The 13,258-nt window shown below is 73.8% G+C and overlaps 1 protein-coding gene across 1 annotated transcript; it reads left to right on the top strand.

Moving 5' to 3' along the window:
• Positions 1 to 1,021: 1,021 nt before the first annotated feature.
• Positions 1,022 to 11,572, top strand: LOC137461544 (nuclear factor 1-like). The gene is made up of 3 exons (XM_068171241.1): positions 1,022 to 1,134; positions 10,487 to 11,287; positions 11,390 to 11,572. Exons 1-3 carry the CDS (start codon positions 1,108 to 1,110, stop codon positions 11,570 to 11,572), a joined length of 1,011 nt encoding a protein of 336 aa, XP_068027342.1. The 5' UTR covers positions 1,022 to 1,107.
• Positions 11,573 to 13,258: the final 1,686 nt, after the last annotated feature.

The following is a 13,258-nucleotide window of genomic DNA, read 5'->3' as shown; positions in this document are numbered from 1 at the left end:
GGCAGCGGTGGCGGCTCCGGCAGCGAAGGGGTGAGGGCGGCGGTGGCGGCGGTGCCAGCGCTGGCACCGGGCGGTGACAGATGGCGGAGGGACGAGGCCGCAGCCGGAATGACAGATGAGGCTGGCACCGCCGTGGGCACCGCCACCGTTCGCCCTCACCGCCGCGGCGCTGGCACCGCCAGGGGCACCGCCGCGCCCGGAGCGGCACCGCCGTGCCACGGGCACCGGGGCCGCCGCCACTCGCGGGCGCGGCGCTCGTCGCCGTCACGGCGCCGCCGCCGGTGCCTCCCGCACCACCCTGGCATTGTCCCTGGCATCGGGGCTGGCACCGTCACGGCACCGTGGCGCTGCCACCGCCGCCACTGTCGCCATGGCGCTCGCTGCCCTGCGCCGCTCCTCCCTGCTGCCACCAGCGCCACTGCCACCCTTCGCTGTCACCCGTGGGACCCCACGGGGGCTCCGGGCTGCTCTCACTTGGGGTCCTGCGGCTCTGGGGGTAGGCAGAGACCCCTGTGGCCCCCTGGCCCCTGTGTCACTCTGTCCTCTGTGTCATCCTGCGCCCCCTGTGCCCCCCTGTGCCCTCTGCCCCCTGTGCCCCCTGCGCCACCCTGTGCCCCCTGGGGCCCTCCGTCCCCTGTGCCCCCCCCACGCTCCCCCCTGTCCCCGTGTCCCCAGGTCCCCCCATGTCCCCTCGTGTGTCCCCCCCCCAGCCCCAGACCTCCTCGGGGGGGGGGCGTGTCCTGACTCGGGGGGGAGGAGTCTCTCCGAGAATGGGCGTGTCTCCCGAGCGACGGGGCGTGGCCCGGCCGGTGGGCGTGGCCCCCGCGGCTCTTCCCGCGGCAAAAGTGCGGCGCGCGCCAACTTCGCGCAAAACTTTCCCCGCGCGCCGCCGGTACCGGGACCCTCCCCCTCCCCCCTGCCCCCCCTCCTCTCCTTCGCCTCCCGTCGGCCCGCCCCCCGCACCCTCCCCCCACCGCCGGAATCGCCTTCTGCAGCCTCCAGCCTCCGACCCGGACCCACGCTCCGGACCCCCCCCCCCAACACCCCCTCCGTCCCCAACTCTCCGGTCCCGCCATGCCCTGCCGCGGCTGACCCTGCACCGCCGCCATGTACTCCCCGTACTGCCTCACCCAGGTACGGCGGCACCGGGAGAGGGGGAGGGGGAGGAGGGGAAGGGGAGGGGTGCGTGGCACCGGGAAGGGGGCCGTTAAACGGGGAGCGGGAAGGGAGGTGGTGGGGAGAGGGTCCCGGAGGGTTCGGGAAGGCAGAGTTCAAGGCGGACAGGTCCGGTCCCGGCTGTGCTGCGCGCTGCGAACGGATGAGGCTCCCCCCCCCCCCGCCTCAAAATGAAGGGGGTGGGGGTGAGACCCTCCCCTCACCCCTCTCTCCTCTCTCCTCCCTCCCTCCTGTCCTCCCCGCTTGCCGGTACCGAGCGAGGGTTGACTCCGCTTCTTCCGTCGGTAGCGGGACCGCGGGAGGGGGGGGATCGCACCCGGGGCTGCGCTGGGCTGCGGCTGCCGCCGCCTCCGGAGCGGCCCGGGCCGGACACCCCGGGACGGGAGCCGGGGGGGGAGGGGGATGGGGGAATCGCAGCTGTGCCCGGTCCGGTGCGGGGAACATCGGTCTGGAGCGGGGCAGAGCCCGGGACCCCCGGTCGGTACCGTCGCTAAGCCCCGTCCGGGAGCGGGGGAGGGGATGTCATCCTCGGGGGAACCGGAGGGGGTGGGGCGGTGTGTGAGAGGGGTTCGCCCCACGGGTCCCTCCCTCCCCCCATCCCGGGACGGGGCAGCCGGTACCCACGGGACGAGAGCCAGCCCCGGGGGTGGGAAACGACCGAGGAAAGGCCCCCGCGGGGGACACCGGGACCGGGGTCGCCTTGGCACGGCGCGGGGGGAGTTGTTGGGGTGCCCCGGGGGGGAGGGGGGCTTGTGGGGGTCGAGGGGGGTCGGAGGGCTCCAGGGGGTGGTCGGAGGAGCCGAGGAGGGGGCTGGCATGGGGCGCTTAGAGGGGAGACCACGTCTCGGGCGGGTCCCTCGGCGGGGGGTGGGGTGGTCCCTGTGCCCCCCCTCATCTTGGGGCCCCTCTTGGTGTCCCCCTGAGGCTGCTGGGGTGCCCTTGCCCCCCCTCCTCGCGGCTCTTTCTATGTCGTCGTCGTCTCCCCCCCCAGCCGCCCCCCCCCCGCCCTTTTCTCCTGCTTTTCGGAGAGGTTTTGGCGGCCGCCGAGGTTGGGCCCAGGGCCAGCAGCTTCTCGCAGCTTCGGCGCCCGCCCTGCACACGCCAGGGACACACATGTGCCCCTCACACATGCCAGGGACATGCCAGGGGCATGCCAGCCACACACATGTGCCCCTCATACATGCCAGGGGCATGCCAGCCACACACATGTGCCCCTCACACATGCCAGGGACATGCCAGGGGCATGCCAGCCACACACATGTAGCCCCTAAGACGTGCCAGGGGCATGCCAGGCACACTCATGTGCCCCTCACACATGCCAGGGACATGCCAGGGGCATGCCAGCCACACACATGTAGCCCCTAAGACGTGCCAGGGGCATGCCAGGCACACACATGTGCCCCTCACACATGCCAGGGGCATACCAGGCACACACATGTGCCCCTCACACATGCCAGGGGCATGCCAGGCACACATATGCAGCCCCTAAGGCATGCTAGGGGCATGCCAGGCACACACATGTGCCCCTCACACGTGCCTAGGTCATGCATGTGGCCCTCACACACCACTGCCAGCTCTGGCATCACCCTGGGCACACAGAGGCCTGAGTGTGGATGGCTGTGCCCCCTGGCACACCTGTGGGGGCATGGCTGTGCCCCCCCACGTGTGTGCTCCTCCCTCTCTCCCCCTGCCCAGCCGCTTCTGGGTGGGCTTTGGGGGCCTCCATCCCTGCTGCACCCCCCCTTAGGTACCTGTGGCAGCACCCAGGGTGGCAGCACCCAGGGCAGCACCCACGGAGTGCCCACAGCTGCTGCTGCAGAGCCCTGCAGGTGGCCAGGCACAGGCTGCACCTCCTCTGCTCCCTGCCCCCTGCAGCCTCCTTGCCCTGCCCCCTGCAGCCTCCTTGCCCTGCGCCCTGCAGCCTCCTTGCCCCCTGCAGCCTCCTTCCCCTGCAGCCTCTGCAGCCTCTTTGCCCCCTGCAGCCTCTTTGCCCCCTGCAGCCTCTTTGCCCCCTGCAGCCTCTTTGCCCCCTGCAGCCTCTTTGCCCTGCAGCCTCTTTCCCCTGCAGCCTCTGCAGCCTCTGCCCCCCGCAGCCGGTGACCGGCAGCAGCTCCTCCCCAGGCGCCGCAGCTCCGGTCCCGTCGGTCCTTCGGCCGGGCCGGGGTCCGCCCCCGTCTCCCCTCCCCCCCGTGTCCCCTCCCCGGGTCAGACCCCGGCGCAGCCTGGCGGCACCGCAAGTCACCGACACCATCCCTGTCGCGACATCGCCGCTGCCATCGCGACAGCATCGCCCCCGGCCCGGGGCGGAGCTGTGACACCTTGGGTGGGGTGGAGCCCAGGGCCGTGCCCAGTGCCAGGCTGCAGGACGGGGCCAGGGCCGTGCCCAGTGCCAGGCTGCAGGATGGGAGCAGAGCTGTGCCCAGTGCCAGGCTGCGGGATGGGACCAGGTCCGTGCCCAGTGCCAGGCTGCAGGATGGGACCAGGGCCGTGCCCAGTGCCAGGCTGCGGGATGGGAGCAGAGCTGTGCCCAGTGCCAGGCTGCGGGATGGGACCAGGTCCGTGCCCAGTGCCAGGCTGCAGGATGGGACCAGGGCTGTGCCCAGTGCCAGGCTGCAGGATGGGACCAGGGCTGTGCCCAGTGCCAGGGTGCAGGATGGGAGCAGGGCTGTGCCCAGTGCCAGGCTGCAGGATGGGACCAGGGCTGTGCCCAGTGCCAGGCTGCGGGATGGGAGCAGAGCTGTGCCCAGTGCCAGGCTGCAGGATGGGACCAGGGCCGTGCCCAGTGCCAGGCTGCAGGATGGGACCAGGGCTGTGCCCAGTGCCAGGGTGCAGGATGGGAGCAGGGCTGTGCCCAGTGCCAGGCTGCAGGATGGGACCAGGGCTGTGCCCAGTGCCAGGCTGCAGGATGGGAGCAGGGCTGTGCCCAGTGCCCGGCTGTGGGATGGGAGCAGGGCCGTGCCCAGTGCCAGGCTGCAGGACGGGACCAGGGCTGTGCCCAGTGCCAGGCTGCAGGATGGGAGCAGGGCTGTGCCCAGTGCCAGGCTGCGGGATGGGAGCAGGGCCGTGCCCAGTGCCAGGCTGCGGGATGGGACCAGGGCCGTGCCCAGTGCCAGGCTGCAGGATGGGAGCAGAGCTGTGCCCAGTGCCAGGGTGCAGGATGGGAGCAGGGCCGTGCCCAGTGCCAGGCTGCAGGATGGGAGCAGGGCTGTGCCCAGTGCCTGGCTGTGGGATGGGAGCAGGGCCGTGCCCAATGCCAGGCTGCAGGATGGGAGCAGGGCCGTGCCCAATGCCAGGCTGCAGGATGGGACCAGGGCTGTGCCAGGGTGGCCCTGGGGCCAGTGCAGGTCAGGGATGCGGCCCAGGGCCTGCAGCCCAGCAGGGCCTGGCACGGCCTGGCACAACCTGCCCTGGCACAAGGGCTGCTGCCCGGGGGGTGCCCTGCTGGGGGAGGTCAGCGCTGGGCACACAGAGTGCCCCGGGGGGGGTGTGGGTGTGTCAGGGAGGGGGTCGGGGGGGGGTGGTCCCTGCACACGTGGCAGCTCCACGCGTGTGAGCTGCTGCAGCCCCCCCCCCAGGCCCACCCCAGGTGTGCCCCACGCGTGTGCGAGCTGCCCCCCCCCCGTGCCCCACGCGTGGCCCTGCCGCCGGCTGATGCAATCGGTGCGGGGGAGGCACCTCCCACCCCCAACCCCCCCCCCCGACCTCCCCCTTCTTCCTCCTCCTCCTCCTCCTCCTCCCCCCCGCCACGTGCGAGGCGCCCGGGGCCGTGCGAGGCACACGCGTGGGTGCGGGCGCTTGCACGCGCGCGTGCGTGGCGTGGAACGGAACACGCGTGTGCGTGGGCTCGTTCACGCGTGTCCGTGGCGCGTTCCTATCCTCGCACACTCGCGTCCGTGGCGTGGGCCCGCACACGCGTGTCAGTGGCGTGGGGTCTGCACACGCGTGTGCGTGACACGGCCCCCCTCCTCCCCCGCCGCCCCTCACACGCGTGTGGGTGGGCGCCGCACACGCGTGTCCGTGGCCTGCTCCCCCCCCCCCCCCCTTGCACACGCGTGTGCCAGCCCTGTGCCAGTCCTTCGCGGGTGGCACTGCCAGGCCCTTGCGCCGCAGGGGTTTGTGGCTCTGCCGACCACCCCCCCCTTCCCCCCCCTCCCCTTCCCCAGCTTCTTTTCCTCTGTGCCCCCCACCCCCGTGGCCCCCCCCCCCCCGTGCCCCCCAGCCGTGGGGCTGCGCCGCTGGCACCATCAATAATGGAGGAGCCCTTGGCCGGGCTTTGGGGGGGCCCTGAATTATTGATGGGGCACAAAAAGCTTTCTTGGACGCCGCAGCACCGCGGGGCCCCCCCCACAAGGCCTGCCCTGGCACAAGGCCATAGCTGGGGGGGGGGGGGTCTGGGGTCTGCTCGGGGGGGGTGGGGGTGTCTGGGGTGGGTGGGATCCGCGCCGGGGTCCGGCGGTGCCAAGCGGCGTCGGCCCCCGCGCTCTGCGGCACGGCTGCGGCACAGCCCCCGCCCCGCCGCCCCCCACATCCCCCCCCCCCAGCAGCGCTGCCCGGGCGCCCCCCCCCCCAAATTCAGTGGTCTGGGGGGGTGTATGGATGGAGTGGCTTCGTGCGGGGGGGGGTCTCGGTGCCCAGCGCCCCTCGAACGGCCGCCCGCGGGGGTCCTGCATGCGGCTGCGGGCAGGGGGGCACCGCCCGGACGCCTGCGGCACCCCCCTCCCAAAATCAGGACACCTGGCTCCCTCGATCGCCCCCTCCCCACCTTAAACCTCTGAACACCGACCCCTTCCACCCCCCCCCTTCCAACTCTGAGGGTCTCCCCCCCACCCCTGTGCCCCCTACCCTGCTGGCAGCGCTGCCAGAACCCTTCCAGCACCTTCCCTCCGGAGCCGCCCGGACGCCTGCGGCCCCCCCCCCCCCCTCCCTGCACGTTGGGGTCCCTCGTGGCCTCCCCCTCCCCATGCCTGGCTGCGGGAGGTGGGGAGGGGGTCCAGGACGCCCCTCACTCTTCCCCCCACCCCCTCCTTCATCCACCCTCCCCCCCCCCTCAGCTCGGGAGGGTCTTGGCAGCGGCGCCGGGGGCCGCCGGGGGGATTTTTGGCGGCAACTCTGCGACTCCTTTGGGCTGCGGCGAAGCTCAGGGCCGGGGGGGAGCTGGCAGCGGCCCGGGGGGGGGGGCAGCGCTGCCAGGGCTGGGGGCCAAGAGTGTGCGTGGAGGAGTAGGGGGGGCGGGGGGAGGTGATGATGATGATGATGATGGGGGGGGGGGGGAGCGGCGGTTGTTGTTTTTTGATGATTATTTTATTCTCCTCTTTTTTTCTCCCCCCCCCCCCCCCCATTTTTTCTTTGCCCAAGCCCCCCAGCCTGGGCACCGCCTCGGAGCTTCCTTCCCCTCCCACCCCGCTCCCCAGCGCCCCCAGCCTGGGCACCGCCTCGGCGCCCCCCAACCTTCCCCCCCCCCCCCCAAGCCCGGGCACCGCTGGCTCTCTGCCGGCCGCTCGCAGCTGCGGTCGGCGGCGACGTGGCCGAGACTGCAGCTCAATGCGGGGCCGCCGCAGCCAATGGCAGCAACGGGACCCGGTACCGGCTGGGGAGGAAGCCGTGGGGAGGGCGGCGACCCCCTCCCCAACCTCGTGCCGCCGCCCACCCCCCCTCCCCGGCCCTGCTCCTGCCGCCGCCGCCGCCGGTCTGGCATCCAGATCCTTCCGTGCCAGCGGGGAGGGGACCCGGGCTGTGCGGGAGGGACCCAGGAGTGTGCGGGGTGGGGGGGGTGGGGGGGAACGGACAGAGGTGGGTGGGGGGCACCCGAGAGTGCGCGGAGGGCAGCCAGGGATTGGGTCAGAGACCCCCTCCCCACCCGCGGCGCGGTCCTGAGCCAGCCCGGTGCCCACCGCCAGGCTTGGCGAGGACCCAGGCGCTGGGGAGAGACCCAGGGGTTGTGGGGGGGGGGCACAGACATTGGCATCCGGAGGGGGCACAGGGCTGGGGGGGATTGGGGCCACCAACCCCCTCTGCCCTGCCGGCCTGGCCCAGCTTGGTGCCCACCACGAGGCACGGAGGGCACCGAGGTGTCCGCCAGGGCCCCGGGAGCTGGGCCCTGCCCTGGCAGCGCCACGGTTCTGAGCGAAGGAGGGGGGAAGTTGGACCCCAACCCTTCCCTCCCACCCCTGTCCAACCCCAACCTGGCACGCTTGGGAGCCCCCCACCCCTCCCCCGAAGATTCTGGGTGGGGTCTGCCCCCTCCCTGCCCGTGCCCAGGGCGTCGTGAGCTGGAGCCAGCCCTGACCCTTCCTGGCAGCCCTGACCCCTCCTGTCAATCACGACCCCTCGGGAGGGGGAGGGGGCGCAAAGAAACCCCCCTGGCTGCCCTCTTGTCTCACTGCCCTCCCCCTCCCGCAGTGCCCCCTTTGCCCACTGACCCCCCCCCCCAGTACCTCCTTTGCTCCCTGCCCCCCCCCAGCGCCCCCTTTTCCCGCTGCCCCCCACTCTCCCCTCCCGCCCTGGTTCTGGTCCCTCCGTGCCCCCTCGGAACGAATTCTCCAAGGCCAGAAAATGGGGGGGGGGGGAGTGGGCTGGTTCACAGTGCCCCCCCCCCCTCCCCCCCCTCGCCTCCCTCCTCTTTCCATCCTCACCACGTTTTGGGGTGAAAAGAGGCAGCTTTGGGGGTGCGGCCGGGCGGAAGCCTCCCCCCGGCCCCCGCCAACAAAAAGCCAAATTTCGGCTTTTTTTTTTGTCTCCGCGCAGAGGGATTTAATTAGGGGGGGGGGGCCCCGGGGGGGGCCCCGACTTGGCTCCCGGCACCGCGGCGGGGAGCTGGGGGCAGAACCGGCGGTTTGGGGCCGCCACGGGGCCGGGGAAGGCAGCCAAGATCCGGGGCTGGACCCCCCCCACCTCCCCGCCTCCCCTCGGCGTGTGACGGGGGAGAAAAGGAGGGGTGGGGGGGTACCGGGGGGCGGGGAGCGCCCAGGACCCCCCTCCCGGTACAACACCCCCCCCCCTCCCAGCCGGGATCGGGGCCCAGGCGTGAGCGCGGCCACGGCGTCCTCGCTCGACCCCCGGCACCGGGCTCGGTGTGCAGGAGGCGCCCGGTGACCCCCGGCACGGATCTGGGGGCAGGTCTCGGGGGGAGGGGGTGGTGGGTGTGTTTGGTGAGGCGACCCCCGGGAGCTGCCGGTGCACCGGGGCTCGACCCCCGCCTCCCCCCCCGCCCCAGCCCTCTGTTTGCAGGAGGAGCCCGGTGCGCCCGGCTCGGTTTTGGGGGCAGATCCGCAGGTTTCTGTGAATCCCCCACCCCCCCCGGTGCTGCCGGTGCACCGGCGGCCGCCGCACACCCCCTGCTCCGGTGCACACCCCCGGGGGTGGGGGTCTCCCGGTGGTAGCTCCGTCCCGGCTCCCCCCGCCAAATCCCGTTCCCCCCCCCCCCCCCCCCCCCCCATGCCGTGTCCCGGCCCCGAACTCCGCCGCCCCCCAACTCCCCCCCCCCAGTCCCCGCCCCCCCCGGTCCAGCCAATGGGGTGGCCGCTCCCCCCGCGCGCTGCGCTCCCATTGGTCGCCGCCGCTCCGGTCCCGGTGCCAAAAGGGGCCGCGGCGGCTCCGCGCGCTCCGCGCCCGGCGGCGGCGGCAGCAGCTCCGGGACCCCACGACCGGAACCTCCCCGGCACCAGGACCCTCTCACAGGGATTCCCCGCTAGCCCCCCGACAGGGACCCCCCGCCCGACCCTACGCCGTCCCAGCAGCCGCGACCCCCATCCGGTAACCGGGGCCCCTCCGGGTAACCGGGACTCCTCCATTAACCGCGACCCCCCTGGCCAGAAAACCCCAACGAGGACCCCCCGCAAGCCCCGCTCCGTTCCGGCGGCGGGGACACCACCCCCCGGTAACTGGGACCCCACTGGTACCCCAGACTCTCGGTGCCTCAGCCCCCCGGTAGCCTCTCCGTTAAGCCTTTCCTTCGTCCCCGGTAGCGTCCCCGTGTGTCACCCACGGTGCCGCCCCGCCGGGGCCCGACTGGCAGCTGCCCACGGCCGGGATGAGCCGCCGCGATGGTACGGACCGGGACGGGGCGGGAAGGGATCGGCGGGGACCGGGGACAGGCGCCGGTGGCACCGGGGACCGCGCCGGGGGACCGGGATGGGGCCGGGGAGCGACGACACCGGCGAGCGAGGACAGAGAACGGGGAACGGTGGCGGCGGGGGACGGGAGGCGGCGGGAGGCAGCGGGAGGCAGCGGGGACTGACGGGGACAGGGATGGGGATTGGTGGCACCGGGGATGGCGCCGGTGGCGGTGATGGCGCTGGGGATAGATACCGGGAGCGGGCGAGGGCGAGCCCCGACGGCAGTGGTGGCGTTACCGGGGACGGACGGGGCTGAGGCGACACCGGGGACGGGGTTGAGCCGGTGCCGGGGAGGGATGGGGCTGCGGCGACACCGAGGACAGGGCTGTGCCGGTACGGGGGGACGGGGCTGCGACTGCGGTGACACCGGGGAGGCAGATGGGGTCTAAAACGGCACCCCGGAGCCGAGCAGGGCCAGGGCCGCGGGCACGCCGTGGGCACCGGGACCGTGCTGGCATCAGGAGCTACCTGATCCGGTCACCAGGAGCCCGGCAGGTCCCCCCCGGGCCCCGATGCCGCGGAGCCGGATCCTGCATCCCGGGGCTGGGCTGAGCATCCCTGGGGCTGGTCCCCCACCGGGCTGCGCCCGGGACCCCCGCCCTGCCCCGGTGCAGGCTGCGGCTGTGGCCCGGGGGTGCTCCTGCCGTGCGGGATGGAGCTGAGCCTTGCCCCGGAGCTGCCGGTACCGGCATGGGCTGTGCCGGGAGGTGATGCGGAGGGGGCCCCAGGGAGCTCCCTAGGTGGGGTCTGGGGTCTCCAGGAGCTATCTGGGCAGGATGGGAGCATCCCTAGGGAGGATGGGATGGGACGGGGGAGTCCCCAGGAGCATCCTGGATGGGGTCTGGGGTCACCAGACCCTCCCTGGTCAGGATGGGACCACCCAGCCCTGGAGCTGCCGGTGCCGAGGCAGGGAAGACCCCAGGGAGCCTCTGGGGCAGGACGGAGACCCCTCTAGGAGGACCTTAATGGTCGGGGGGCAGAACGGAGACCTCTCCAGGAGGACCTTAAGGACGGAGACCCCCTCCAGGACGACCCTTAATGGTCTGGGTCAGGACGGGGACCCCTCCAGGAGGATGTTAATGGTCCGGGGCGGGACGGGGGACCCCTCCAGGAGGACCTAACGGTGGCGGTGACGGAAGGAGGGGTCCAGGGCGCGACTCCCCTCCCTCACCCTCTCTTCCCCCCCGCCCCGGCAGGATGAGTTCCACCCTTTCATCGAGGCGCTGCTGCCCCACGTCCGGGCGTTCTCCTACACCTGGTTCAACCTCCAGGCCCGCAAGCGAAAGTACTTCAAGAAGCACGAGAAGAGGATGTCGAAGGAGGAGGAGCGAGCGGTCAAGGACGAGCTGCTGGGCGAGAAGCCGGAGGTGAAGCAGAAATGGGCGTCGCGGCTCCTGGCCAAGCTGCGCAAGGACATCCGCCCGGAGTGCCGAGAGGACTTCGTGCTCTCGGTCACCGGCAAGAAGCCTCCGTGCTGCGTCCTCTCCAACCCGGACCAGAAGGGCAAAATCCGCCGCATCGACTGCCTGCGGCAGGCCGACAAGGTCTGGCGGCTGGACCTGGTCATGGTCATCCTCTTCAAGGGGGTCCCGCTGGAGAGCACCGACGGCGAGCGCCTGGCCAAGGCCCCGCAGTGCGCCAGCCCCGGGCTCTGCGTCCAGCCGCACCACATCGGCGTCACCATCAAGGAGCTCGACCTCTACCTGGCCTACTTCGTGCACGCCCCCGGTGAGTGCCGCCGCCGCCCGCCGCCGGGGCGGCCCCGTCGCGGGGGATCGCTGCCCGGAGCCGCTCCCCCCCGGGAAGCTCCGCGGGGGCCCCCTCGCCGCGGGGGTCGCTACCGAGGGGCTGCTACCGGGAGGTCGTCGCGGGGTTTGTTACCGCGGGGCCGCTACCCGGAGCCGCTCCCGGGGAGCTCCGCGGGGCCCCTCGCCGCGGGGTCGCCACCGGGGAAGCTCCGCGGGGGCCCCTGCCGCGGGGGTCGCTACCGGGAGCCTGTCGCGGGGGGTTGTTAACGCGGGGCCGCTCCCGGGACCCTCCGCGGAGCCGCTCCCGGGAGCGGCAACCGGGAACTGCCTCCGCGGGGCCGCTACCCGGAGCCGCAACCGGGAGCCTCCGCGGAGCCGCTGCCGCGGGGTGGTTACCACGGGGTTGCTACCGGGAGCCGCCTCCGCGGGGCCGCTACCGAGAGCCGCTACCCGAAAGCCGCCTCCGCGGGGCCGCCGCCGCCGCCTCCGCGCACCTTGCGGGGTCCCCCCGCCGTGCCCCCCCGCCCCCGGTAGCGCTGCCTCGACCCTTGCCCGGCGCTGCCGGGTGGGCACCGGAGGAGGGGGTCCCGCCCCGGGGCTGCGGCAGCTCCCGATGTGCCCAGCCCCCTCCCCAAGCCCCTTCCCCCGGGCGGGGGGCGCCGGCCCCCGCGCCTCGCACAAAGCCGAGCCCGGTGCCAAGGTGCCAGGCGCCGAGCCCTGAGCGCGGGAGGGGGGGGGGGGGGGGCGCCGAGCCGGGCAGGCAGCGGCAGCTGGGCACCGAGCACCTGGCAGCGGGGCACCGGGCACCCAGAGCCGTGCCAGGCGCTGGGCTCTGCCCTCTCTGTGCCAAGCTGGGAGCCAGCCCCGGCCCCGTGCCCTGCCCCCAGCCTCCCCAGCGGTGCTGTGCCAAGCCCTGAGCCCGAGCTGTGCCCCGCGCCGGGCTCTGCCCGCTGCCACCCTCGGCCCTGTGCCAAGCACCGTGCCCTGCGCCAGGCTGGGCTCTGCCAAGCGCCAACCACCCCCCCCCGTCCCCCCGGGGGGGGGCTGTGCCCTGCACCGGGCTCTGCTGCCCCCCTTCCCCCCCCCCCAGCCCTGTGTGCCAGGCCCCACCGTGCCCAGGCCCCTGCGGTGCCACCCTGGCTGTGCCAGGCGGCAGCCCCCAGCCCCTGCTGCCCCGGGGTGGGAGCTGTGCTGGGCACAGGGGGTGGGCAGCGCCGGGGGGGGGGGGCCCGCGCTGGGCACAGGGGTGGGCAGGGGGGCGCAGGGGGAGGTTTTTTGGGGTGCTCGGTGCCCAGCCTCAAGCACGGGGGGGGTGGGGGGGGGTGGGGGGTGGCAAAGGAGGGGGCACCGCGGGGGGGGGGGGTGGTGTGGGGGTGCTGCTTGCTGCCCCACCCCCCCAGGCCCTTGTGCCAAACCTGAGCCTGTCCTGGGCTGGGCTGGGGGGGGAGGGAGGGGGAAGGCAGCGAGGGGGGAGCGGGGGGGGGGGGTCCTGCACGACCACCCCCTCCTCCTCTCCCCGCTGCCCACTTTGGGGAGGGGGCAAGGGGGGTGGGGAGGGCCTCAAACCCCCCTGGCAGCTCCCGCCTGGCGCCGCCAAAATGGCCTCGGTTGGCACCGTGCCCCCGAGCGCGGCACGAGGCCCCCACACGGCCCCCCCCCCCCCCGCCCGGGCCCCCCCTGGCATCGCTCCCCCTCACCCCCCCCCTCCTTTCCTTAGCTCCCCCTCCCCATCTTTGGCAGCGGTGGGCCGGGCCGGGGGTGGGGGGGCACGGTGCCAACCCCCCCCCCCCAAAAGCCCTGCGCCGTAAGATGGCGTCGCCGGTTGGCACCGAACGGCGCTGCGGCACCGCGGCCTGGCACCGGGACCCCCCGCCCTGGCACCGGGACCACCTCCCCACCCCCCCCCCTTCCATCACGGGGAGCCCCTAGTGCCAGGGACCCCCCCCCAGCCCCCCCCCCCCCCCACCCTTCGGCCAGCGGTGCCAGGGAGCCCTCCCCGGCGGTGCCAGGGACGGGGACCCCCTCCCGCTGTTGGGGACCCCCCCTGTACAGGGACCCCCCCCCGGGGCAGTGCCAGGGACCCCCTCCCATTTTTGGGGACCCCCCCAGCATTGCCAAGGACCCCCCTCCCGCTGTTGGGGGCTCCCCCCCCCCCTTGAAAGGGAGACCCCCCCCCAGCATTGCCAGGGACCCCCCCCTCGCCCCTAGCCTGCAGTGCCA

The sequence above is a fragment of the Melanerpes formicivorus genome, unplaced genomic scaffold, assembly GCF_026170545.1.
Source record: "Melanerpes formicivorus ecotype bairdi unplaced genomic scaffold, bMelFor1.0.p_v2 SCAF_2516, whole genome shotgun sequence".
NCBI classification, from domain to species: Eukaryota; Metazoa; Chordata; class Aves; order Piciformes; family Picidae; genus Melanerpes; species Melanerpes formicivorus.
Note: the sequence above shows the minus strand (reverse complement) of the source record. Positions and strands in the feature narration are given on the sequence as shown.

Coding starts and splice junctions, on each gene's coding strand:
- LOC137461544 (XM_068171241.1), top strand. CDS start 1,108: ATGTACTCCCCGTACTGCCTCACCCAG. Junction 1,135..10,486: donor CCCCGTACTGCCTCACCCAG/GTACGGCGGCAC, acceptor CCGCCCCGGCAG/GATGAGTTCCACCCTTTCAT. Junction 11,288..11,389: donor GGGGTCGCTACCGGGAGCCT/GTCGCGGGGGGT, acceptor CGCTACCCGGAG/CCGCAACCGGGAGCCTCCGC.